Source organism: Ranitomeya variabilis, chromosome 2 (genome assembly GCF_051348905.1).
Source record: "Ranitomeya variabilis isolate aRanVar5 chromosome 2, aRanVar5.hap1, whole genome shotgun sequence".
Lineage (NCBI taxonomy): Eukaryota > Metazoa > Chordata > Amphibia > Anura > Dendrobatidae > Ranitomeya > Ranitomeya variabilis.
The window spans coordinates 63,306,646-63,332,828 of NC_135233.1; the positions used below are offsets into that span (position 1 = coordinate 63,306,646).

The 26,183-nt window shown below is 43.6% G+C and overlaps 1 protein-coding gene across 1 annotated transcript; it reads right to left on the reverse strand.

Moving 5' to 3' along the window:
- Window positions 1–14,768: 14,768 nt before the first annotated feature.
- On the reverse strand, window positions 14,769–19,442 carry LOC143809088 (germ cell nuclear acidic protein-like). The gene is made up of 11 exons (XM_077292248.1): window positions 19,315–19,442; window positions 18,865–18,946; window positions 18,338–18,380; window positions 18,036–18,115; window positions 17,816–17,935; window positions 17,492–17,537; window positions 16,940–17,081; window positions 16,508–16,640; window positions 15,881–16,088; window positions 15,445–15,702; window positions 14,769–15,118 (listed from the first exon to the last, which is right to left on the reverse strand). The coding sequence occupies exons 1-10, from the start codon at window positions 19,390–19,392 to the stop codon at window positions 15,618–15,620; spliced, it is 1,017 nt and encodes a 338-aa protein (XP_077148363.1). The 5' UTR covers window positions 19,393–19,442; the 3' UTR covers window positions 14,769–15,118; window positions 15,445–15,617.
- Between the last annotated feature and the right edge of the window lie 6,741 nt (window positions 19,443–26,183).

Genomic DNA, 26,183 nt, shown 5'->3' on the forward strand with positions numbered 1-26,183 from the left:
TGGGGTATCGGCGTACTCAGGACAAATTGTACAACAGCTTTTGAGGTCCATATTCTCCTGTTACCCTTTGTAAAATAAAACAAATTGGAGCTGAAATAAATTTTTTGTGAAAAAAAGTTAAATGTTCATTTTTTTTTAAACATTCCAAACATTCCTGTGAAGCACCAAAAGGGTTAATAAACTTTTTGAATGTGGTTTTGAGCACCTTGAGGGGTGCAGTTTTTAGAATGGTGTAACACTTGGTTATTTTCAATCAAATAGACCCCTCAAAATGACTTCAAATGTGATGTGGTCCCTAAAAAAAAATGGGGTTGCAAAAATGAGAAATTGCTTGTTAAATTTTAACCCTTATAACTCCCTAACAAAAAAAAATTTGTTTCAAAAATTGTGCTGATGTAAAGTAGACTCGTGGGAAATGTTACTTATTAAGTAATTTGTGTGACATATCTCTGTGATTTAAGGGCATAAAAATTCAAATTTGGAAAATTGCGAAATTTTCAAAATTGTCGACAAATTTCCATTTTTTTCACAAATAAACGCAGGTAATATCAAAGAAATTTTACAACTATCATGAAGTACAATATGTCATGAGAAAACAGTGTGAGAATCACCAGGATCCGTTGAAGCGTTCCAGAGTTATAACCTCATAAAGGGACAGTGGTCAGAATTGTAAAAACTGGCTCCGTCATTAACGTACAAACCACCCTCAGGGCTTAAGGGGTTAACCTGCAAAGGATGTACCTTAACATATTTCCCAGAAAAATCCGTTTTGGTTTCGTTTTAGTGTGTTTTTTGTTGCACCGGGAAAAATGGCATGAATCTCGGAAAAAAAAGTTTACAGCTGTGAACTAGGAGTCAGAAATGCTTCCAGGGGCGATCCCCATGATGTCCCTGTGTCATTTGAGCAGTGTTTCCATCATTTCCAGGCGTATTTAGACCTCAAAAGGACCCCCGGGGGGATTGCAGTAAAAATACTCGGGTCTCCCATAGACTTACATTGGGCTTATTGTTCTGGCCGAGTACCCCAGTATACCAATCTGCTCGACCCAAGAAACGAGCACCCGAGCATTTTAGTGCTCGCTCATCACTAATCTCCTCCTAAAAAATGAAGCTGTTATATGCCCATTCAGTAAGAGGGAATATTTATTTTAGATAGTAGATAAAGCACCCATACAAGTGAATCTAACTTCCTCCGAATCTGCAAATATTTATTGGTTTGGTCAACAGTTTAATGTGTATTGGTGCCTTTGATTGATGACATAGGTTGAGATAATGATCCGGTATGTCCGATTTCAGATAGCAGATGCTTTTGTTCTTTAAGAGATAAGCAACTAGAGGTTTCTCACAACGGTTCTCTCATAGAAAACACAAGACTGTCCTGCAGACTTGGGCCACATGGCTGCTGGCCGAACAGTCGGACAACTGTCTAAAGTGTATGAGGGTTTAAGTCAAACTCGTGTTCAGCTGGCATATATGTTTATATGAGTATAAAGCTACTACATCTAAATTACTACAGTATCAGAACTACCATCAGAACATGCATGCATCCTCAAACCACCATCAGTACAGGAATACATCACCAGAACCATCATAGTAACATAGTAACATAGTAACATAGTTAGTAAGGCCGAAAAAAGACATTTGTCCATCCAGTTCAACCTATATTCCTATATTCCATCATAATAAATCCCCAGATCTACATCCTTCTACAGAACCTAATAATTGTATGATACAATATTGTTCTGCTCCAGGAAGACATCCAGGCCTCTCTTGAACCCCTCGACTGAGTTCGCCATCACCACCTCCTCAGGCAAGCAATTCCAGATTCTCACTGCCCTAACAGTAAAGAATCCTCTTCTATGTTGGTGGAAAAACCTTCTCTCCTCCAGACGCAAAGAATGCCCCCTTGTGCCCGTCACCTTCCTTGGTATAAACAGATCCTCAGCGAGATATTTGTATTGTCCCCTTATATACTTATACATGGTTATTAGATCGCCCCTCAGTCGTCTTTTTTCTAGACTAAATAATCCTAATTTCGCTAATCTATCTGGGTATTGTAGTTCTCCCATCCCCTTTATTAACTTTGTTGCCCTCCTTTGTACTCTCTCTAGTTCCATTATATCCTTCCTGAGCACCGGTGCCCAAAACTGGACACAGTACTCCATGTGCGGGCTAACTAGGGATTTGTACAGAGGCAGTATAATGCTCTCATCATGTGTATCCAGACCTCTTTTAATGCACCCCATGATCCTGTTTGCCTTGGCAGCTGCTGCCTGGCACTGGCTGCTCCAGGTAAGTTTATCATTAACTAGGATCCCCAAGTCCTTCTCCCTGTCAGATTTACCCAGTGGTTTCCCGTTCAGTGTGTAATGGTGATATTGATTCCTTCTTCCCATGTGTATAACCTTACATTTATCATTGTTAAACCTCATCTGCCACCTTTCAGCCCAAGTTTCCAACTTATCCAGATCCATCTGTAGCAGAATACTATCTTCTCTTGTATTAACTGCTTTACATAGTTTTGTATCATCTGCAAATATCAATATTTTACTGTGTAAACCTTCTACCAGATCATTAATGAATATGTTGAAGAGAACAGGTCCCAATACCGACCCCTGCGGTACCCCACTGGTCACAGCGACCCAGTTAGAGACTATACCATTTATAACCACCCTCTGCTTTCTATCACTAAGCCAGTTACTAACCCATTTACACACATTTTCCCCCAGACCAAGCATTCTCATTTTGTGTACCAACCTCTTGTGCGGCACGGTATCAAACGCTTTGGAAAAATCGAGATATACCACGTCCAATGACTCACCGTGGTCTAGCCTATAGCTTACCTCTTCATAAAAACTGATTAGATTGGTTTGACATGAGCGATTCCTCATAAACCCATGCTGATATGGAGTTAAACAGTTATTCTCATTGAGATAATCCAGAATAACATCCTTCAGAAACCCTTCAAATATTTTACCAACAGTAGAGGTTAGACTTACTGGCCTATAATTTCCAGGTTCACTTTTAGAGCCCTTTTTGAATATTGGCACCACATTTGCTATGCGCCAGTCCTGCGGAACAGACCCCGTCGCTATAGAGTCCCTAAAAATAAGAAATAATGGTTTATTTATTACATTACTTAGTTCTCTTAGTACTCGTGGGTGTATGCCATCCGGACCCGGAGATTTATCTATTTTAATCTTATTTAGCCGGTTTCGCACCTCTTCTTGGGTTAGATTGGTGACCCTTAATATAGGGTTTTCATTGTTTCTTGGGATTTCACCTAGCATTTCATTTTCCACCGTGAATACCGTGGAGAAGAAGGTGTTTAATATGTTAGCCTTTTCCTCATCATCTACAACCATTCTTTCCTCACTATTTTTTAAGGGGCCTACATTTTCAGTTTTTATTCTTTTACTATTGATATAGTTGAAGAACAGTTTGGGATTAGTTTTACTCTCCTTAGCAATGTGCTTCTCTGTTTCCTTTTTGGCAGCTTTAATTAGTTTTTTAGATAAAGTATTTTTCTCCCTATAGTTTTTTAGAGCTTCAATGGTGCCATCCTGCTTTAGTAGTGCAAATGCTTTCTTTTTACTGTTAATTGCCAGTCTTACTTCTTTGTTTAGCCACATTGGGTTTTTCCTATTTCTAGTCCTTTTATTCCCACAAGGTATAAACCGCTTACAGTGCCTATTTAGGATGTTCTTAAACATTTTCCATTTATTATCTGTATTCTTATTTCTGAGGATATTGTCCCAGTCTACCAGATTAAGGGCATCTCTAAGCTGGTCAAACTTTGCCTTCCTAAAGTTCAGTGTTTTTGTGACTCCCTGACAAGTCCCCCTAGTGAAAGACAGGTGAAACTGTACAATATTGTGGTCGCTATTTCCTAGATGCCCGACCACCTGCAGATTTGTTATTCTGTCAGGTCTATTAGATAGTATTAGGTCTAAAAGTGCTGCTCCTCTGGTTAGATTCTGCACCAATTGTGAAAGATAATTTTTCTTGGTTATTAGCAGAAACCTGTTGCCTTTATGGGTTTCACAGGTTTCTGTTTCCCAGTTAATATCCGGGTAGTTAAAGTCCCCCATAACCAGGACCTCATTATGGGTTGCAGCTTCATCTATCTGCTTTAGAAGTAGACTTTCCATGATTTCTGTTATATTTGGGGGTTTGTAACAGACCCCAATGAGAATTTTGTTACCATTTTTCCCTCCATGAATTTCGACCCATATGGACTCGACATCCTCATTACCTTCGCTAATATCCTCCCTTAAAGTGGACTTTAGACAAGACTTTACATAGAGACAAACCCCTCCTCCTCTCCGATTTTTACGATCCTTTCTAAACAGACTGTAACCCTGTAAGTTAACTGCCCAGTCATAGCTTTCATCTAACCATGTCTCGGTTATTCCCACTATGTCAAAGTTACCTGTAGATATTTCTGCTTCTAGTTCTTCCATCTTGTTTGTCAGGCTTCTGGCATTTGCGAGCATGCAGATTAGAGGATTTTGTTTTGTTCCAATCTCCTCGCTGTGGATTGTTTTAGAAATGTTCTTACCTCCCTTCTGAGTATGTTTTCCTGGGTCTTCTTTGTTCGAGTCTAATGTTTTTCTTCCCGTCCCCTCTTCTTCTAGTTTAACGCCCTCCTGATGAGTGTAGCGAGTCTTCTGGCGAATGTGTGTTTCCCAGGTTTGTTGAGGTGTAGTCCATCTCTGGCGAGGAGTCCATCGTACAAGTAATTCACACCGTGGTCCAGGAATCCGAATCCTTGTTGTCTGCACCATCGTCTTAGCCAGTTGTTCGCATCAAGGATCCTGTTCCATCTCCTGGTGCCATGCCCGTCTACTGGAAGGATAGAAGAAAAAACTACCTGTGCATCCAGTTCCTTTACTTTCTTCCCCAACTCTTCAAAGTCCTTGCAGATTGTCGGTAGGTCCTTCCTTGCGGTGTCATTGGTGCCAACATGTATCAGAAGAAATGGGTGGACATCCTTGGAGCTGAAGAGCTTTGGTATCCTATCAGTCACATCCTTGATCATCGCACCTGGAAGGCAGCATATTTCTCTTGCGGTTATGTCCGGTCTGCAGATGGCTGCTTCTGTGCCTCTCAGTAGTGAGTCTCCCACCACCACCACTCTTCGTTGCTTCTTGGCTGTACTTTTTGCTGTCACTTGTTGCTGCGTACCCTTTTCTTTTTTGCTTGCTGGTAGTGCTTCATCCTTAGGTGTGCCATCTTCAACCTCTACAAAGATTTGATATCGGTTCTTCAGTTGTGTGGTTGGTGATTTCTCCATGGTCTTCTTGCTTCTTTTGGTCACATGCTTCCACTCATCTGCTTTTGGAGGTTCTCTGACACTTTTTTCACCTTCTGTGACCAGTAGAGATGCTTCTGTTCTGTCTAGGAAGTCTTCATTCTCTTTGATGAGTTTCAAAGTTGCTATTCTTTCTTCCAGACCCCGCACCTTTTCTTCTAAAAGGGCCACTAGTCTACACTTCTGACAGGTGAAATTGGATTCTTCTTCTGGTCGATCTGCGAACATGTAGCACATGCTGCAGCTCACCATGTAGGTTGTCACATCTGCCATGTTGCTCCCAGATCCTGCTGACTTGCTGTGTGCTTTCCTTCTTGTGTAATCTACTCAGCCAAGCTTTCTTGCAATAATGTCCTACAGGCAAAAATTCGCGCGCCGTAAGGCGCGCGGTTTGGTGATGCTTTCCAAGCAGCTGGTCCCGGCTGTACCCAACGATCTTCTTGCTGAGGGAGACTCTTCACTTTTCCCAGAAGGCACCTGGAATATGCAAATTATCCTCCTCAAGCTTGAATCCCTGGTTTGGTGATTCATTACATGAATACTGTATCACAATCATCATCAGTAGATGACTATGCAGGATCAACAGAACCATCATCAGTACATGAATGCAGTCTCAGAACCACCAACAACACATGGAAAGATCAAGCTTAATATAGAATTAATTTGCAATGTCAGGTCATCATCTAGCATAAAAAATTGCCGACCACTGTACTGAATAGACAAAGGCAGTGGCATTATTAAACATTTAAAAGAAGCTTAATGTTTTGGAGGCATCTTATATGTTTTAGGCCCTTTATTTCTGAGCATATTAATGTGAGTCTCAGCCGTGATACCCTCATTATTTGCTCAAAAGACTTCTTGTTTCCAACCGTTTAGTTACTCTCTAATGTGCATTTACATTGGATCATAATTGAGAATTGAATATCATAAAATCAACAAATGTTGGAGTTGAAAGGGACCTCCAGGGTTATTGTGTCCAACCTGCTCAATGCAGAATTCACTAAACCATCTCAGAAAGGTATCTGTCCAGACTCTATTTAAAGACTTCCAGCGGTCATGGCGCTCACATGATGCAGTGTGGCAATTTGCTTTGTCGATAGACTGCTATTGATGAGCTGGATGATGCTGTTTCTCTTTTTTTGGGAAATCTTCTTCATGGCTGCTCTTCGATTTCACCCCAGAATCAACCTAATAACACTGAGCTATTAGGGAAAGTGGGTACCAGTTGTATTTTGCAGTATACAGGAAGAAAAAAGATTTTTCCACCACCAGGAGCAAAACAGTATCAATGCAGTGACATGACAAGGCATAAGTAATCATATGCTGAATAGTTGCAAGTCGTATTTATATAAGTCATAGCCAAGTTGATTGTCTATAAAATGATGGTAATCTCATGATCCGAGCAGTAGTGGAAGAGCAGATATGAAGCCTGAAAGTCAAACGTTCAACACATTGTTACCCTTTTGCTCGTCAGTGTAAGCCTCCTCTTAGTGTAGCGCCCCCACTGCCGCAGGGCCGAGGGGTACCCGGTACCGGGCCTCTGAGTCTCTGCTCTGGGGTTGTCATGGTGGCTAGACCCGGTCCGTGACCCTGCTGAGGGGCGCACAATGAAAGGTGGTGGTATGGTGCTGATGTTATGGTGCGGTGTAGTGCCGGTCGCGGTCAATAACGAGGACACCAAGTTGCAGTCTCTTTACCTCTTTACTGAAGGCTTCTGAGTCCTCAATCCGGAATACGGTTAACCGGGCTGTGCAAGTCCGGTCGGTCCGATGGCACCTCCAGAGTTCCCTTTGCAGGTGGAAATCTGTGCCTACCTTCCTGCGCTTGTGTGTTGTGGTCCTCCCCTGCTGTGCTTACGGGATAGTACCCACAACTGTTGTGTCTGTTTCTCGTGTTCCCTCACAACTCGATTCTGATGTTCTCCCTCTACGTCCCCCTGATCTTACGGTTAGGACGCACCCGTATGACGGGGAGGCTCGGAGCTCTTCCGGGACTCCAGCGTCGCCCCACTCCTGTTGTTACCCCCCTGTGTCTTCCTGGGTCTGGGTGAGATAGCCCGCCTGTAACTGACTGTCCTGCCGTAGGTTTGAAGTTTGGCCTGGAGCTCTATACTTCCTCGGCGTTCCGGCCACCGGTTATGCGCCTCAATAGGATGTTGCCTCATCTTACAGCACGACTCCTACTGGTATTCTCCTTGTTGCGTTGATCTGGTTTCTCACTCAGCACAATAAACTTCGCTTCTTATCCTTTCTTGGGGTACCGCCGCTATATCGTGCAGGCACGGTCCCGTAACGTTCTCTCTGGTTGCTAGGCCTCTGTCAGGATCCCACCCCTGACAGGGACCCCTCTGAATCTTCCCCTACAACACCCTCTGCCACAAGGTGTTGCCTGGTTCCAACCCAGTCAGCTTTCTCTCCTAACTTCCTGCCTAACCCCCAGTTTTACCAGATTGTGAGGAGTGGCCTAATGAATAGAACCCTTAGCTCCCCCTGGAGGCCAGACTATGAAATGTATTGGTGTCTGTGATACCTGGTCAGATGAACTCCTTCAGTGCCATCAGACGTACCATAGCCCCCCTTAGCGGCGGAGCCACAGTACTGCAACGACCAGGACTCTGGGGCGCTGCACTCCCCCCTGGTTAAATCCAGTACTCCTGGACTGGGAAGAAAACAACAATACATGTTAGCAAAAAGACATACAATTTTGAAAATGCAAGTACAAGTAAACTTTTTAACAGAGCTTCCCTTTATGGGAGGTGAGGACACTTGAACGTTACAAACATGGTTAAATACTTTAAATAACAGACTATAAATAACTTCTCTTACCCAACCGGGTATTCTATGCAGTGCAAAACTTGTGAACAATAATTCAACATTGCCTTTAAGGATGTACTCGCTAAATCCACTAAAGACCTTCTTATAACACATTATAAGGCTATTCAACGTTTATGCATTCTCCTTCTTTACGTCTGCAGGACCGCCTGTCCTAACTGCTCCAGACCTACTGCCTCTCCTTTCTGCACAGGACCGCCCCTTTCCGCCCGGGCCTACTGTCCTTCCACTACTATACACAGTATAGAACATATCATTTTTCTTTCAGTTCAAGATCACAGAGCCATCTCTGTATGGCTCCTAGGAGGACTCACTAACTAACCCCGTACGGGTTCACTTCCTGTCCTCGTTCTTCTATCAACATCATTAAACATTTCTTACAATCAACTAGTTAGTTACATTTAACTTTTACATATCAGCATTATTAGTATTTTCTTTCAAAACATCATCATTCTTTAAGTGCTTTTGATGAACATCCCCTTTAAGAGGGGACCAAGTCTCTAAGAGGTAGTGCAACTTCTCAAGCTGCAAGTCCGTACGCAGCAAGGACTCCGGTGCTGGTTCCTAGACCAGTGTCTTCGCAAAGAGTCCTTTTCTTGCATAAAACCAGTAGAGAGCACCTTTAAGAAGGTGCAAACTATTTACAACATCAGTTTTTGAATCATTCACCGTCCATGATTCGGCAGTCCTTTGATAACTGTGCAAAAATAGAAAACAAACAAAAACAATAGGGATCCCGGGTCAACAAAGGGATCCCTTTAAGAGTTAACCCTGGACGGGTTTTAGCAGCAAAACAGTGAAAAAGATGAACTTATTTACAATTCAATAAAGCATTCTTGCTTACTTAGTCACTTGAACCACTCAGGAGGCAGCACCGGCGGAGGCAACCCCCTAGGGTATTGCGCACCGCCTGGTACTGCGTAATGGAACGTGTTGTCCCATCTGGGGGTCTGCATACCCACTGTCTTCAGTTCTGGAGCAGCAAGAGCACCACCCACCTGAAGAGGTGCCTCCTTGGCCACGAGGGTGGTCGAGGTGACGATGCTACATGTCGTGGTCTCGACCATAGTGCACGTTGGGGTGACCTCGGTGGTCCTGGTGATGGTCATGGGCTGACCACAAGGGGGCACCTTTGCTACAGGGGTCAGCTTCACTGGCACCTTAATCGGGGGTGTCACAGGGTTTTGCCTCTTGCGGACATTCAGGGCAAACCACCCCTTTTCCCCAAAGTGCCTGGTGTAACTGACTTCGTCCCCCGGGTAGAGATCCCGGTCTGGGTGGCCCTCTCTGAGATGCGACTCCACGTCCCTTCGGTTGACAAACACCTCCGCATACAGGCCCGGCTCTTTAATGAAGCCCCAGCCTCCGCGGAGCTTGAAGGTGGTGATGGTGCCCTGCCTGCGCGGGGCCTGGTGAGCGGTGGGGTCCTTGCGGGCCCAGTCCTTGACCGCCAGGTCTTTTTGATGGTAGGCCTCCAGCCCGGCCTGGTACGCCTCTTCCTTCTCTTTCCACTGCCGTGCCAGCTGGGCCTGATATTCCTCCCAGCTCAGGGCCTGTACCATCTCCCCCTCCCGTGTCTTCACCCCGGGGAACCCCATGAGGTTGGATCCTGGGTTCACCCAGCGGCATACCGTGCGCTCCGCATGGGCCTCACACAGCAGGGTAGTTGGCAGAATCGGGGCCTTCAGGAGGTGCTCCATACCCGTTGCCTCCTCCCATGGCAACAGGCGCTGGCGTCTATGGGTCCCAGGGAGAGGGGGTGCCACAACGGGGCCTACTAACAAGCCCTCTGCTAGCGGGACGGGGTCGGCGGACTCACCAGCCAATGCAGGCTTCTCCTCCGCGACGGGTTCCGCTGGCGGTGTCGGCGGGGGCCTCAGCAACAACTCCGGTAGCGGCACAGGATCCGATGCCAGAGGACTTCCTTCCGGCGCTACTTGGTGCGGAGCTTGGGCCTTCATGTTCAGCTGAAGAAGTTGATGGATCAAGTCTCCCATCTCAGCCTGCAAGAGGTCAGTGCTATCCGTGGAGAATTGGCTGCAGTATTTGTCCGGGTAGTTGGGGGAGACTTCTGCTTCCACCCCACATTCGGGTTCCGAGCTGCTGGCCATGGCGTCCTCCACGTGAGTCGCTTCCTGGTTCTTTTCCCGCTCTCTCCTTCTTGGGCAGTTTCGCTTTCTCTGCCTCCGCCCACCATTGAGAATCAGGAGGCGGATCTCGGCTGCTGACGGTCACGTCCTCACGGTGCAGAAATATTTAGACTGGGCGGCCATTGTCTTTCGCGCTCTTCAGCTTGTCTACGCCCACTCCACGCCCCTCTTCTTCTCCTGCGCTCTCCTCAGCACTATAATGGCGGCGGATTTTGGCGGCAAGTGGCACAGCACAGTCTTTGCAATAAGTCACAGTCCAAGTATAATAAATCACAGTTCCAAGGCACACATGACCCGATTCTTCAGGCTTAAGTAGATCCTGTTCGTGACGCCAAAATTGCAGCGCCCCCACTGCTGCAGGGCCGAGGGGTACCCGGTACCGGGACTCTGAGTCTCTGCTCTGGGGTTGTCACGGTGGCTAGACCCGGTCCGTGACCCTGCTGAGGGGCGCACAATGAAAGGTGGTGGTATGGTGCTGATGTTATGGTGCGGTGTAGTGCCGGTCGCGGTCAATAACGAGGACACCAAGTTGCAGTCTCTTTACCTCTTTACTGAAGGCTTCTGAGTCCTCAATCCGGAATACGGTTAACCGGGCTGCGCAAGTCCGGTCGGTCCGATGGCACCTCCAGAGTTCCCTTTGCAGGTGGAAATCTGTGCCTACCTTCCTGCGCATGTGTGTTGTGGTCCTCCCCTGCTGTGCTTACGGGATAGTACCCACAACTGTTGTGTCTGTTTCTCGTGTTCCCTCACAACTCGATTCTGATGTTCTCCCTCTACGTCCCCCTGATCTTACGGTTAGGACGCACCCGTATGACGGGGAGGCTCGGAGCTCTTCCGGGACTCCAGCGTCGCCCCACTCCTGTTGTTACCCCCCTGTGTCTTCCTGGGTCTGGGTGAGACAGCCCGCCTGTAACTGACTGTCCTGCCGTAGGTTTGAAGTTTGGCCTGGAGCTCTATACTTCCTCGGCGTTCCGGCCACCGGTTATGCGCCTCAATAGGATGTTGTCTCGTCTTACAGCACGACTCCTACTGGTATTCTCCTTGTTGCGTTGATCTTGTTTCTCACTCAGCACAATAAACTTCGCTTCTTATCCTTTCTTGGGGTACCGCCGCTATATCGTGCAGGCACGGTCCCGTAACGTTCTCTCTGGTTGCTAGGCCTCTGTCAGGATCCCACCCCTGACAGGGACCCCTCTGAATCTTCCCCTACAACACCCTCTGCCACAAGGTGTTGCCTGGTTCCAACCCAGTCAGCTTTCTCTCCTAACTTCCTGCCTAACCCCCAGTTTTACCAGATTGTGAGGAGTGGCCTAATGAATAGAACCCTTAGCTCCCCCTGGAGGCCAGACTATGAAATGTATTGGTGTCTGTGATACCTGGTCAGATGAACTCCTTCAGTGCCATCAGACGTACCATAGCCCCCCTTAGCGGCGGAGCCACAGTACTGCAACGACCAGGACTCTGGGGCGCTGTATTAGCCTTTTTTATTTGCAAGCTAAACATTTCCCGATCTTTTAACTGTTCCTTGTAGAATATTGGTCTATCTAAACAGTCTGTCAATCACATGATGCATGAGAAAAACATTTGTTCGTTGAGTGAAATTCTGAATTGATGTTCTCAGCAGCCGTTCTTCCATCACTCAGAGTGATCATGTTAATGATTGTTCTATGTACATGAAGGTGCAATTAGCCTGTCTAAACAGGCTATGAATCGAATGTTGATCGGCTTCAAGCAACCGGTCGGCGGACTTTTAAAAGCTGCAATTCTCCAGTGTAAATGTACCCTGAGCGACCCATGCTGCCCCACTCACCATACTGATCACCAGTACTGCCCCACTCACTATACGGAACCCCACCAAGCTGTCGCACTTTCCATATGAAACGTCTCACACTGCCCCAGTAGCCATAATGAGGCCAATGCTGCCCTTTCTCCATACTGAGTCCACCATGTGGCCCCCTCTCTATGCTGAGCCACCATGCTGCCCTTTCTCCTTAATGACCTCCCATGCTGCCCCTTCTCCATACAGAGCCCCACATGCTTTCCCTTCTCAATACTGAGCCCCCCATGCTGCCTTTTCCGTACTGAGCATCACACGCTGTCCCACTCTCCATACTGAACCCACATACTGCCACTTTCTTTATAGTGAGCCCGCCATGCTGTCTCATTCTCCATAAAGATCCCTCCACATTACCCCACTCTCCATAGTGAGCCCCCATGTTCTACATATTGAGCCCACCAATCAATCCCCTCTCCATACCGAGTCCTCATGTTGATATTTCTCCATACTGAGCCCCTATTGCTGCCCTTCTCCATACCCTGCTGCCATTCTGCACCTCGCCATACTGCTCCTGCCATGCAGTTGCAGCGCCCGCCAGAGCCATGGGGTACTAAGTATCGGGTCCAGTGGTCGTTAAAGGGATGGTCACCATGGCAGCAACCCAGTCCGTGGCACTGGGCATCCAAGTAAAAGGGAAATGACTTTAAAGGGGATGTTAAATAAAGTTTGTTCATGACACCACCTGTGGTATTCGGCCAGGGATGACCAATGCTGCTTAAAGGGGTCCACTGGGGTGATGTTATGGCAGCAAGAATGGTATGGCTTCCCACAGGTTTAGCTGGGTCCCCAGGGCTCCCGATGCAGTGGATAAAGATGGTGTAGTGCCAGAAAGAACTAGAGCACACAAGATTGCAGTCTCTTTACCTCTTTACTGGTGCAAGGCAGCGACAGTCCAGGGTACTGGATCACAGGTGCTGGTATGGTCCGACCAGCTTGTAAGCGGTTCAAAAATCCCCCTAGCCAGGTAGGGTTGGAAGCCTTCAACTATGCGCCGTGTTGTAGTCCCTTGCTGCCTTAGGCCTCACAATAAGTCCTCACTTTCTCTCTATCCCCCTTTAGGTAGGATACTACCCGCATGACAGGTAACTCGAGCCTTTTTACAGGGTCTCTCCGATTACTCCAGGCTCTATGTGTTACTGTGCCTTCGGATATTAATGGTGGACAGGAGACTTGCAATCTGCTGTCCACCGGTTTCTTCTGTGTGGCATGAAGTTACCCCCACAACCTTGGTCTTCTGGCCACCGGTTTCTGTGCTTCAGTGTGGAGGAAGCTCAGTCGCAGCTTTCCTCCAGCTCTTCACTCTCTTTTGCTTCTCTTCCTCCTTCATTCTCTCTACAAAACTGTTCTGTTCCTTTCTTTACTTTCCAGGAGCTGCAGAACCATACATCTGCATGGCCCCACTGTCTTCCTTACTCCTCTCCTCTCACAGACTGACTAACTCTTCCTCCAAGCCAGAATATTTATAAGGGAGCCACCCATAAACTGGATCAGAGCTCCCCCTTCTGGCTTGGAGTCAGAACATGTTGCATGTATGTGATACCTGTTAAAGGGATCCTTCCTCGCTTCCAAGCATGGCATCACTCTCCCCATGAGGAAAGCAATACCACTGTAACAACCGGTTACTTGGGATGTTACACTCCCTCTTTACCACAGAGCCCACTCTATGCTACTCTTTCCTCAAACCGAGTACCCCAATGCTGCCTCTTCTCCATACTAAGCTCACCCATTACTGCTCTTTCTCCATACTGAGCACCCACACTGTCCTCTCTTCATACAGAGTCCATCCCCCACACTGTTATCCTTCCAATTTGTCTCTCGCACTATTCAGTTTCATGTTTGGGGCATGGTTAATTAAAATCCATTATTTATTGGTTGCAATTAAAACTTGGTCATACAATGGTATTTTTTGTGCACTGTTTTAATCGCAACCAATAAAAAATGGATTTTAACTATTGATAATTCACACTTGAAGCTGGACTAGATGAGCTGACCTTCTTTTGCACCACAAGTTGCTCTAACCCCTGGTCTACAGTAAAACTCCCACTAATTTCCAGTCTACAGTAAAAGCCCTCTCAGTTTTCGACTCTACACGCTTACCTGCTCCCGATGCTTCTCCTTCTGTGTGGCGCTCTTCAGTGACTTCTGCAGTTTGAAGAGGTGACCTCAACATGCTACAGCAATATCATCAGTGTGAGTACAATGCCACACATTAGGGCAGGGAGCTTATTGGAGCTCCTCTGACCCCGGTAGTGCCATCACGCACAGTGGTTTGTATTCGTGTCTTACATCCTGGTGCAGCTTCCCGTAACCCGTCTCCCTAGGCATCGAACATCCAGTGCCTGGTGACAAGTACGGGCCTGGAAAAGTGATAACTTCTTTTTACCAAAATACCTCATTAGTTAAAAAAGAAAAGAAAGCAAGTTCCCTTTGTAATTATTAGTGACTGCGTTATCAGATTGTCTAACAGATTTCCTTTTACTTTTCTCGCTTACCAGGCAGTGCCAGACATGGTGTCAGGCAAATTCTACATCTCAGCAATCTGAGGAAGGCACCTGGACACAGCTGAAGGAAATAAGGAGATCTGGAATATATATATTTCTTTTGTTTTTGTTTGTGGTTTGAGTAATGAAGGAGATTATATTTTTATATGGTACAGAAGGGTTTATGTATAGAATATATTTTGAGTTAACTTTCTTTGGTCTTCTGTATTTTTTTGCTTAATTTTTAATTTTATGAAATGTTCTCAGCACACTCTTCCTCTTCTACTGCAGTAGTCCAATGGTTGGTATAATTCTGCTCTTCTGGGCTTTATGAGGACTCTGGCAGATAGCAGCTCTCCATTAGGATGTAAACGCACAGGAGTTGTCAGCATAGTCTCTGCTTGGAGATGTCACGTCGTCCACCATGTTCATAGCCTTCGGAAAAACATGCAGGCCATGGACAGGATTCTTAATTTTAGATGAAGAGGTGCATCCTTGATCATATTCTGTGAATGTGGATAATAGGAATGATTTGTTAACACAATCTACTTTTTACAGATAAAGTTAAGAAAAATTGATATTTCCTTTGCTCGCTTATTATTTCTTTTAATACTGTAATCTTAATCCGCCTGATATGAACTGGCATCTGACGATTGTATAAATATTGTGTACTGAATACTCTCACTATACAACTTTACCATAAAAATCTGCCATCCTTTCTAATGTGAGTATGTAAGACATTGTTTCCCGTCATGTACTGGACACTGACTATTGTATAAATGTTGTGTATATTGTTACTATACAATTTATAGAACATACTATATATACTTACATTTGATAACGGAAGCAATAAATCGCTTCTGCTTGGTACGGTAGTACGGCCCGGATTACGGTTCTGCAGGTTTTGTTGGATTTTTCCAGATTCAGGTGTAATATCTGGAGTACAGGTCTACCTGAGGTGTGGATGGAGTTATGATCTCAAGGAGATGGACAGTCCTCGGGATCTTAGGTGGTATTTTGAATGAGAAGACTGCCTCCACATTTACGGCAAAATGTCTTCTCTTCTCTGATTTTTGTGAAACGCCCAACTCTATGGAGACAGAAAAAACATGGATCAGACAAGAAAGGGCAGAAATATTAGTTATTAGAGGGAGGACATGGATTATTCATGGAAAATTAGATCTCAGTCTTCAGTGATCTTCTGATCTCATAATATTAGTTCAGTTAATGTAGTTTCTTTATAACTATGTAATAAAATATCTCCTTACCTGTATCCACACCCTGCACACACGTAGTTATACGTGTAATTGATGTCATACGCGTGATACATGCTCACTGGTGGTAGTTCAGGGTGAGCAGAGATGACCATTTCAGTATAGGATAGCCAGAGTGGACCATGGCCATCGTTTTGCATGCCGTCAATGTGCCAGCAGGCGGCATGGCACAATTCATGTGCCAATGTGTCTCTAAGGCGCTCTAAAGATAGAAAATATACCATTACTATAACTTATAAAGATACTTTACATGACAAGTGCCAATATGCTAGCCCATATTTTAGGGAAGACTCAAGAGACTTATGCCCTGGAGCTTTGGAAATTTCACCAACTATAGGACCTGAAGGATCTCCATCACCCCGGCTGACTCTTCTGATCCATCAATGCAGTAATTCCTAATTACATCCCTGGCAGTCACTATTTATGTGTGTTTTATCCATTGTTCACCTTCAGATTCCCCACAATTAAGGAAAAAGGGTCCTTGAAGGCGTTTCAATGATCCAATCCAGTTAAGAACTATGAAAGCTATGAAAGTTGCAATAATTTCAGTCTGGTCCTAACAATTTGTTAATTCCATCAAAATACCACATTGTTGCCATATGATTGTCATATCAAACTTACCTGCGGAGTCACACACTTTATCGGACAGTTCAATAGTGGAATATTGATCATTATCCTTCCAGATGTTATAACAGAATGCAGATGTGGCCCTCAGTCTTTTACTCCACTTAAATTGTATTTTATCTTCAGGAAGCTAAAGATGAGAAATGAAGAAATAAAATACATTATATAGTAATTTAATAAAAGAAAGTTGAAAATGCAGTCCCTTCTAGGACACTACGATATGGAGGTATAACTTGTGACTACTGGTTCTAAAGACTCCCGTAGGCACCAGGGCCCGGGGGTGACTGCTACCTCCGCACCTCTATAACTCTTTACACAGAGGAATAGTAAAGGTTATCGATGATTTATTACAGAGAAGTTTACATGTAGAGATACAGATAGCACAATATAGATGATAGATGTACAACCTGGGGGATAATAATATTTTACCTCGTTCCCAAACACGGTGCGATTGTACAGCTTGAACAGCCGCGTCGCCAACTCATGCTTGGTCTTTTGGAAATCTTTCACATATGGAGATGTGGGGCATGTGATATCCTGTATAAAGCAGCCTTCAATGGTACAAATAGGCCTAGAAGAAAGGAAGATCATACATGAAGCCTTAGATTATATCTCAGAACATTCCTTTCCCCTACAATTTAGTGGTAGAAGGTCAGGGGCACATATACAATAGGAGCAGCCAGCAATTAGCTATGAGTCCGGGCAGGTGGAGGAATCATCACTGAAATAAATATCCCGAAAATGCTAATGTAAAAAGCCAATATCATTGCTATATGAGCGCGGGTGAAAGGATTCATTGGGTGTCAGGAGTTACACAGGGAGGAGAGGGGGATTATCTAAACCCTGACATGGATTGGGGGTGCAAATAAAGGGATGCAATAGTGCTGGATTTTGTGAACTGAGCAGATGGCTGAGGATGTCCACCAGTAGGGTGCACCACTTATTAGTTTACAGTGTATCCTATAACTTTATAGAACTTACTGCTCTTCCGAGGTGGAACTCTCCAGGTATCCGGATAATTCTGTATCTGGAAGGAAACATAGAGCAGTAAAAATCTTTTCATCTTTGGTAATTATTACATTTGGCATCTGTATAATATTCTTAGAGAGGAGCAAAATCTGCAGTCCTTGATTGAAAGGGAGTGAGGAGGCACCAGATATTCATGGCCACTACTCTAAGCGTGATGGCTATGACCACTTGTTGGCTATCAGGTCAAGACGCATCTGTCTATTGTTAGATTATATTTAGGTGAAATATATGTAATCTGTATAGATTGTGAAATAATCCACAGCTTTGGACACTGACCACTGAATGGAGATGTTGGTGCCATTATTATACAGTCATCATCATCGCTGTCACTAACGATCACTGGAGATGCGCACTGTTCATGGACAATGGCAGCTTCATTATCAGAAGTCCTGAGTCCTGTGAATAACATAGAACAGAACAGAAAATGGATCAATGGAATATGTCCAATACCAGAAATCTAGGATGCGTCTAGAAAACACAGCTAATTACTCCTTACGTTTGTGAGATGATGCTTCCTCGCCACTAGAATAATCATCATCATCATCATCATCAGATATAACAATGACATTGGTGGAACTGTAAAACAAATATAGAATTATGAATCAGTTGGGAAAAAAATCTAATATTAAAACTCAATGAAATTATGGATGAAATTACAGATAAAAATGAATCAGATAAAATAATCCAGAGCCCAGGAACCACCAGAGTCTTATATGACGCTGGGATGAAGGGCACTCAATAGAAATGTCTCCCAATGGGACCGGAGCTCAGCGTTGGAGAAGATGTGATTCATCCTACCTGCAGATGTCATTGCTGCACGATGGTAAAGATGGAATTATATCTGAGGAAGAAAAGGAAAAGGAATATAGTAGATGGTTATTATATGTAACAGCAATATTAGACAATTACAGGCATCTTCCAGGACATGAAGATTGGAGGCTATTCTTAGGATAGACTTTTAATGATTTGTGTGGGTCTTATCAAAAGAATGAAGGGACAAACAAATTGGTCGCAGTGCAACTGCAAAAGTCATCATGGTCGCCTTCATTGGTTACAGCCCAGTCCCAATGGGTGAGCTGCAGTACCAGAAATGGCTGCCCAAAGGTCAAGCCTGAGGTTACAATGTTAGAAGATCTGCCCCTATTGATTAAACACTGATAGCTTTTCTTAAGAATAGGCCATTCATGTTTAAGTCACACACAACACATTAAAAAACATAATTACAGAGGCAGGAAACCCTACAATCCCGAGCTAAGCTGCTCTTATAAACCCACTATATCTGGGGCACATGTCAGCAGAGACTAGATTGTATCGGGGATCAGTACCTGGGTCTCTAGGTTTTATCCCAGTATTGAATTCTGCTTCCTCTTGATGGTCCGGAAGTTTCAATTTTTTTTTAGGATGGGACTAGAAAAAGAGAAGAAATATAAGACTTTAAATGTCACATAAATCATCAGAAACATCAGTAAGGGTATGAAAATAACAGACGGGGCCAGTTCTGGTTTTCACAAGGGCACATGAGTGAACAGATCCGGGGGGCAGGGACATTTTATTCTTATATTAATAATTGTAAAAATTGTTCGCGACGGTGTAGTAAGATGGATATAAACTCTTGTGATTTTCTACGGTCGCTGATTATTTACCCAATACCCAAAAAGGAATATTTTCTTCATTATCAGCTATTAAGAAGCCAACAATCAGCAGTATTGATCACATAAACCATTAGACCATAGATTGGTGATATATGAGAATAATGTACAGAAGTGACGGCTCACCTGATGGTAATCCTCATCACTGCTGTCCTCTGAATCAGACAGAACGATAATACGCTTGAAACGCTTTTTGTTCGCCATGTTTTATATCACAGATTACCACAAATCTTCTCTCTCCAACGCCTTCAACAACCCTCAACGGAATCAGGCGTTACACGGCATCTAGTACTGTCCGCATATTGTGACATCACCAGCCATGGAACATTGTCGCTGTGACGTCATCACAGACACCATTAGAAGCAGCCATATATGTATAGATAGGAGGCCGCATCTGTACTCACACATAGTTATTCTAATAACGTGGAGTAATAACAGGATGATTATTGTGAATGAGATGTGTTTGTGAAAAGTGTTGTATTGCACTGCTGAAAAAAGCCTAGATTTATCAAGTAAAATGAATCTTCCTGCATATAACACACAGGCACACAGGACTTTGGGACAAGTATTTTACCTTGTATATCACAGGAACAATGGCCCAGGCAGGACTCGACTATAATAAAAACAGTGGTAGAGATGCCATGCACCCTGACAGGGCAGCAGCGTTCCTCCGCCCCGATCTTCTGTTATTGGAGCAGCAGAGTACAATATGTGCTTTAATTTGAATAACTTTAAAAAATTCAGTTCTTAGTTTTTATTAAATTGCATAATTGGTGAAAAAAAAACACAGGCAAAGTAGCATATTAACAGAAGATTGGATGCTCCATTATCAAAAATCTGCTTGAACACTTTCAGGTCTGAGACTTTTCCATAATCTCATAGCATGAAAGGGTAGACTGATGAGGAAAGTAATGATTATGACTGCTAAATTCTGCAGCATTAGCACTGCTAGCCTATCTGGTCCAATCCAACAGAACAGCTTGATACATACTGTTCTGTGTAACCCAAGAGAGTGTACATGCTGCACCGTATTCACCACTGAAAGTGCCTGCAATGGCCTTTGGAATGTAGGAAGAAACCGGAGAACCGGGAGGAAACTCATGCAAATAGGGAAGAACATAGAAACTCCTTGCAGATGTTGTTCCTTGGTCAGGGTTTTACAGGTATTTAATATTCATAAAAGGTAACAATGCCAATAGCTCAGCCTATCTCTAATCTCAGCACACATGCATCTCATTGGCTAAAGTTAATTCTGAAGAGTCTAGGAACGGTTCTACTGTTAGTTTTGTTTCTTCATTATTTCTGAGTTGACAGTTCCAAAAACTGCTTATTTCAACACACGCGCACAGACTCAAACTCCATTCCGGAAAGGAGAAAATGCATGACGAATATCAAAAATGGTGTCAGGATAGATAAACATAAATCCTGCTCTCACAAACTCATGACCCCAGCGCTGCAAAGCTCCAGTGCTAACCACTGAACCACCACACTGCCCATAATTATGGAAGACGCATTGATGCTTTATTGGCAACAGGAAATAAAGTATTACTTTAATTTCCATTCTATCCAAAGGATCCTACAAATTCTGAAGGCCACTATGTATGTTATGGGTAGTAATATGATCTTTATGTTGCCTAAACATTCTAATTCTAATATACAGGTCCTTCTCAAAAAATTAGCATATAGTGTTAAATTTCATTATTTACCATAATGTAATGATTACAATTAAACTTTCATATATTATAGATTCATTATCCACCAACTGAAATTTGTCAGGTCTTTTATTGTTTTAATACTGATGATTTTGGCCTACAACTCCTGATAACCCAAAAACCTGTCTCAATAAATTAGCATATCAAGAAAAGGTTCTCTAAACGACCTATTACCCTAATCTTCTGAATCAACTAATTAACTCTAAACACATGCAAAAGATACCTGAGGCTTTTAAAAACTCCCTGCCTGGTTCATTACTCAAAACCCCCATCATGGGTAAGACTAGCGACCTGACAGATGTCAAGAAGGCCATCATTGACACCCTCAAGCAAGAGGGTAAGACCCAGAAAGAAATTTCTCAACAAATAGGCTGTTCCCAGAGTGCTGTATCAAGGCACCTCAATGGTAAGTCTGTTGGAAGGAAACAATGTGGCAGAAAACGCTGTACAACGAGAAGAGGTGACCGGACCCTGAGGAAGAAGTGGATTGAGTCTGGTGTGGAAACATCCAGAGCCACCGTGCACAGGCGTGTGCAGGAAATGGGCTACAGGTGCCGCATTCCCCAGGTAAAGCCACTTTTGAACCATAAACAGCGGCAGAAGCGCCTGACCTGGGCTACAGAGAAGCAGCACTGGACTGTTGCTAAGTGGTCCCAAGTACTTTTTTCTGATGAAAGCAAATTTTGCATGTCATTCGGAAATCAAGGTGCCAGAGTCTGGAGGAAGACTGGGGAGAAGGAAATGCCAAAATGCCTGAAGTCCAGTGTCAAGTACCCACAGTCAGTGATGGTGTGGGGTGCCATGTCAGCTGCTGGTGTTGGTCCACTGTGTTTCATCAAGGGCAGGGTCAATGCAGCTAGCTATCAGGAGATTTTGGAGCACTTCATGCTTCCATCGGCTGAAATGCTTTATGGAGATGAAGATTTCATTTTTCAGCACGACCTGGCACCTGCTCACAGTGCCAAAACTACTGGTAAATGGTTTACTGACCATGGTATTACTGTGCTCAATTGGCCTGCCAACTCTCCTGACCTGAACCCCATAGAGAATCTGTGGGATATTGTGAAGAGAAAGTTGAGAGATGCAAGACCCAACACTCTGGATGAGCTTAAGGCCGCTATTGAAGCATCCTGGGCCTCCATAACATCTCAGCAGTGTCACAGGCTGATTGCCTCCATGCCACGCCGCATTGAAGCAGTCATTTCTGCAAAAGGATTCCCGACCAAGTATTGAGTGCATAACTGAACATTATTATTTGATGGTTTTTTTGTTTGTTATTAAAAAACACTTTTATTTGATTGGCCGGGTGAAATATGCTAATTTATTGAGACAGGTTTTTTGGGTTATCAGGAGTTGTAGGCCAAAATCATCAGTATTAAAACAATAAAAGACCTGACAAATTTCAGTTGGTGGATAATGAATCTATAATATATGAAAGTTTAATTGTAATCATTACATTATGGTAAATAATGAAATTTAACACTATATGCTAATTTTTTGAGAAGGACCTGTATACAAAAATGTCAATTTCCAAAATCAGAAATACCTGGGAAAACCCTAAAAACCTATATAACCGCTCTCATACCCATTTTGTGTTCCCATTCACAGGATTGTCCAGGAAAAATTGCAACTTTTTGCAAGTATGATTCAATTACTTAAACTTTTCTAGATATTAGTTTATGGTTTCTGAATTAGAACAGTCTTGCTATCTTCTGAATTGCAATGTCTAGACAATACTCTGTGAGCCAAAGAATCTGGACTCCAGATGGATACGTTATAGGAAACTATCAAAGAGGTTTGTGCAGCTACTGCTGCTGTACGTGGTTCAGCGCGAACCCGAGACTGAATCCACTTTCAGGTCAGAATCCTGAAAATGTAACTGTGGTGTTCTCATTCACCGTCCGCAAACTAGCATCTAAAAAAAAAAAAGTGAAATCGAAAGTGTATAAGAAAGTTATAGAAGTTTTTATTCATGCACTGAATATGTAAGGTAAGGGTAATTTATGGAGACACTGACCATTTTGGAAGAGGTTCCCATCACAGGGATAGCAAAGAATAATGCAGATGGACAAGCATCAGTTCAAGAAAATTTTAAAAGGTCCCAGGTTTCAACAGAAATGGATAATTAATATATACAAAAACATGAAAAGATCATGTACCACGTTTGTCATCCTGTTGCCTGCTGACATTAAAAGATAATTGTCTCAGGAATTTAGTATCCGAGTCATACACGCCGTATTGCTGAAACGTTGACAAGTAAAATGTAACCATATGAAACTAATATGAATGTGGCTCAGTGTAAAAAGATGTAAGAGTCAGGTTTTACACCTGCTACCTTTCATACACATGTTCCATCAGTAATGTTCTCTTTATTGCTGTGTAATGGATTGGGTCCTTCATTGCAAATACTTCACATCAGTGGTTTCAGATACTTCTAAGAGTATGTGGCCTCAGAATGCAACATCGGCAGCAAATAACATCACACACACTGTCAAAAGAACTGGTGTTTAGAGTCACGACAGAATACCTCAACCCGTGTGACCCTCACACTTCAACTCATGTAATTGTAATTGATGTTATAGGTGTGATACATGGTCACTGGTCATAGCACAGATTGAACACAGGAGATCTTTTTGAGTGATGAAAATCCACAATTGAACACATGCACTGTTTTTTACTCTCCATCAGTGAGAAAGTAGGAAGCACACACACTACGCCCCCAGTCCCATCAGGAAGGTACCTACCAACTTGAATCCAGGAACTCAGATCGCTGAGTCTCCCACTGATTGCCAAAATTCTCCTTTTCAGTGGAACAGTAGTTGATCAAACATAATACTGTTCTATTAAATCTCCATAGACCTTTCATCAATCAAAAAGTTGTGGGTAGGTGCAGGGATATATTTGGCATTTATGCTGTCACAGCCTGGAGGTGTGTTTGGGCTCATTGTCCTGTTGAAAAATTAATGATGGTCCAACTAAACGCAAACCGGATGGAATAGCATGCCGCTGCAAGATGCTGTGGTAGCCATGCTGGTTCAGTATGCCTTCAATTTTGAATAAATCCCCAACAGTGTCACCAGCAAAGCACCCCCACACCATCACACCTCCTCCTCCATGCTTCATGGTGGGAACCAAGCATGTAGAGTCCATCCGTTCACCTTTTCTGCGTCGCACAAAGAAACGGTGGAACCAAAGATCTCAAATTTGGACTCATCAGACCAAAGCACAGATTTCCACTGGTCTAATGACCATTCCTTGTGTTGTTTAGCCCAAACAAGTCTCTTCTGCTTGTTGCCTGTCCTTAGCAGTGGTTTCCTAGCAGCTATTTTACCATGAAGGCCTGCTGCCCAAAGTCTCCTCTTAACAGTTGTTGTAGAGATGTGTCTGCTGCTAGAACTCTGTGTGGCATTGACCTGGCCTCTAATCTGAGCTGCTGTTAACCTGCGATTTCTGAGGCAGGTGACTCAGATAAACTTATCCTCAGAAGCAGAGGTGACTCTTGGTCTTCCTTTCCTGGGATGTTCCTCATGTGAGCCAGTTTCTTTGTAGCGCTTGATGGTTTTTGTCACTGCACTTGGAGACACTTTCAAAGTTTATACGAGTAGCAAAGAAAAGGCAGCACTCACCGATCCTTTACGAGAGGTAACTTTATTTTCTGAACTTACATAAAACTCTTCACGGCCGGGGGTGCAGATGAAAAGAGTACGGCAAGTCAGGCTTGTCGCACTCTTTTCATCTGCACCCCCGGCCGTGAAGAGTTTTATGTAAGTTCAGAAAATAAAGTTACCTCTCGTAAAGGATCGGTGAGTGCTGCCTTTTCTTTGCTACTCGTATGGACTTTGTGATGTGGTTCGGCCGAAGCACCCAGAATCCGACGGTCACACTCCCATCGTAGGTGAGCAGGATTTGTTTTTCCTCTTTGGCGGTGGTGCGGTAAGCTGTGCTTTCTATTATTTGCTGGAATACACTTTCAAAGTTTGCCCAATTTTTCTGACTGACTGACCTTCATTTCTTAAAGTAATGATGGCCACTCATTTTTCTTTACTTAGAATTTGTATTAGGGCAAGAAAAAAGCAGCTAACAGTCTATTCAGTAGGACTATCAGCTGTGTATCCACCAGACTTCTGCACAAGACAACTGATAGTCCCAACCCCATTTATAAGGCAAGAAATCCCACTTATTAAACCTGACAGGCAACACCTGTGAATTGAAAACCATTCCCGGTGGCTACCTCTTGAAGCTCATCAAGAGAATGCCAAGAGTGTGCAAAGCAGTCATCAAAGCAAAAGGTGGCTACTTTGAAGAACCTAGAATATAAGACATAATTTCAGTTGTTTCACAATTTTTGTTAAGTATATAATTCCACATGTGTTAATTCATAGTTTTTTATGCCTTCAGTGTGAATGTACAATTTTCATAGTCATGAAAATACAGAAAAATCTTTAAATGAGGTGTGTCCACACTTTTGGTCTGTACTGTACATAGTTGCAGTTTTTTTTTCTCCCAAAAATTAATCCCCCCCAAAAAATATACGGTCTGTTCTGTCAGACAGAGGCCTGTTTAAAAACCATAGTTTTTCAGGCATACGTAGCATAGTTGTGTGTGCTAGCCTTGTTCTTCTAATTTTTTTGTGTGTTTTAAATTCACCAAAAAAGGCCTCATATATCTGCGTGCTCCAAGTTGGGCATTTTAGGCCATTTTGCCACTATTGTTGCTTTCTGTTACTCTAATTATATACAGCACTATTTGGCATTTTTTTAAAAACAGACCACATATTTGCCAGAGTGGTATTTCCGTGACAGCCCTCATTTATCTGCGTGCTCCAAGTTTGGGCTTTGTAGGTCGGTGGACCACTTTTTTTTCTGTCTGTTACTGTGATTATATACAGCACTATTTAGCATAAAAAATATAAAAAGGCCACATATTGGCCAGTGTGGTATTTCCGTGACAGCCCTCATATATCTGCGTGCTCCAAGTTGGGCATTTTAGGCCGTTTTGCCACTGTTTTTGCTGTCTGTTACTCTAATTTTATACAGCACTATTTGGCTTTTTTTTAAAAAAAACAGCCCACATATTTGCTAGTGTGGTATTTCCGAAACAATCCTCATATATCTGTGTGCTCCAAGTTTGGGCATTGAAGGCCGATGGACCACTTTTTTTGCTGTCTGTTACGCTACTTATAAACAGCACTATTTTGCATAAATTAACTTCACAAAAAGCCCCCAAAAATTGAATACAGTCTGTTATGTCAAGCTGAGGCCTGACTGGTGTTTGGGTTATTTG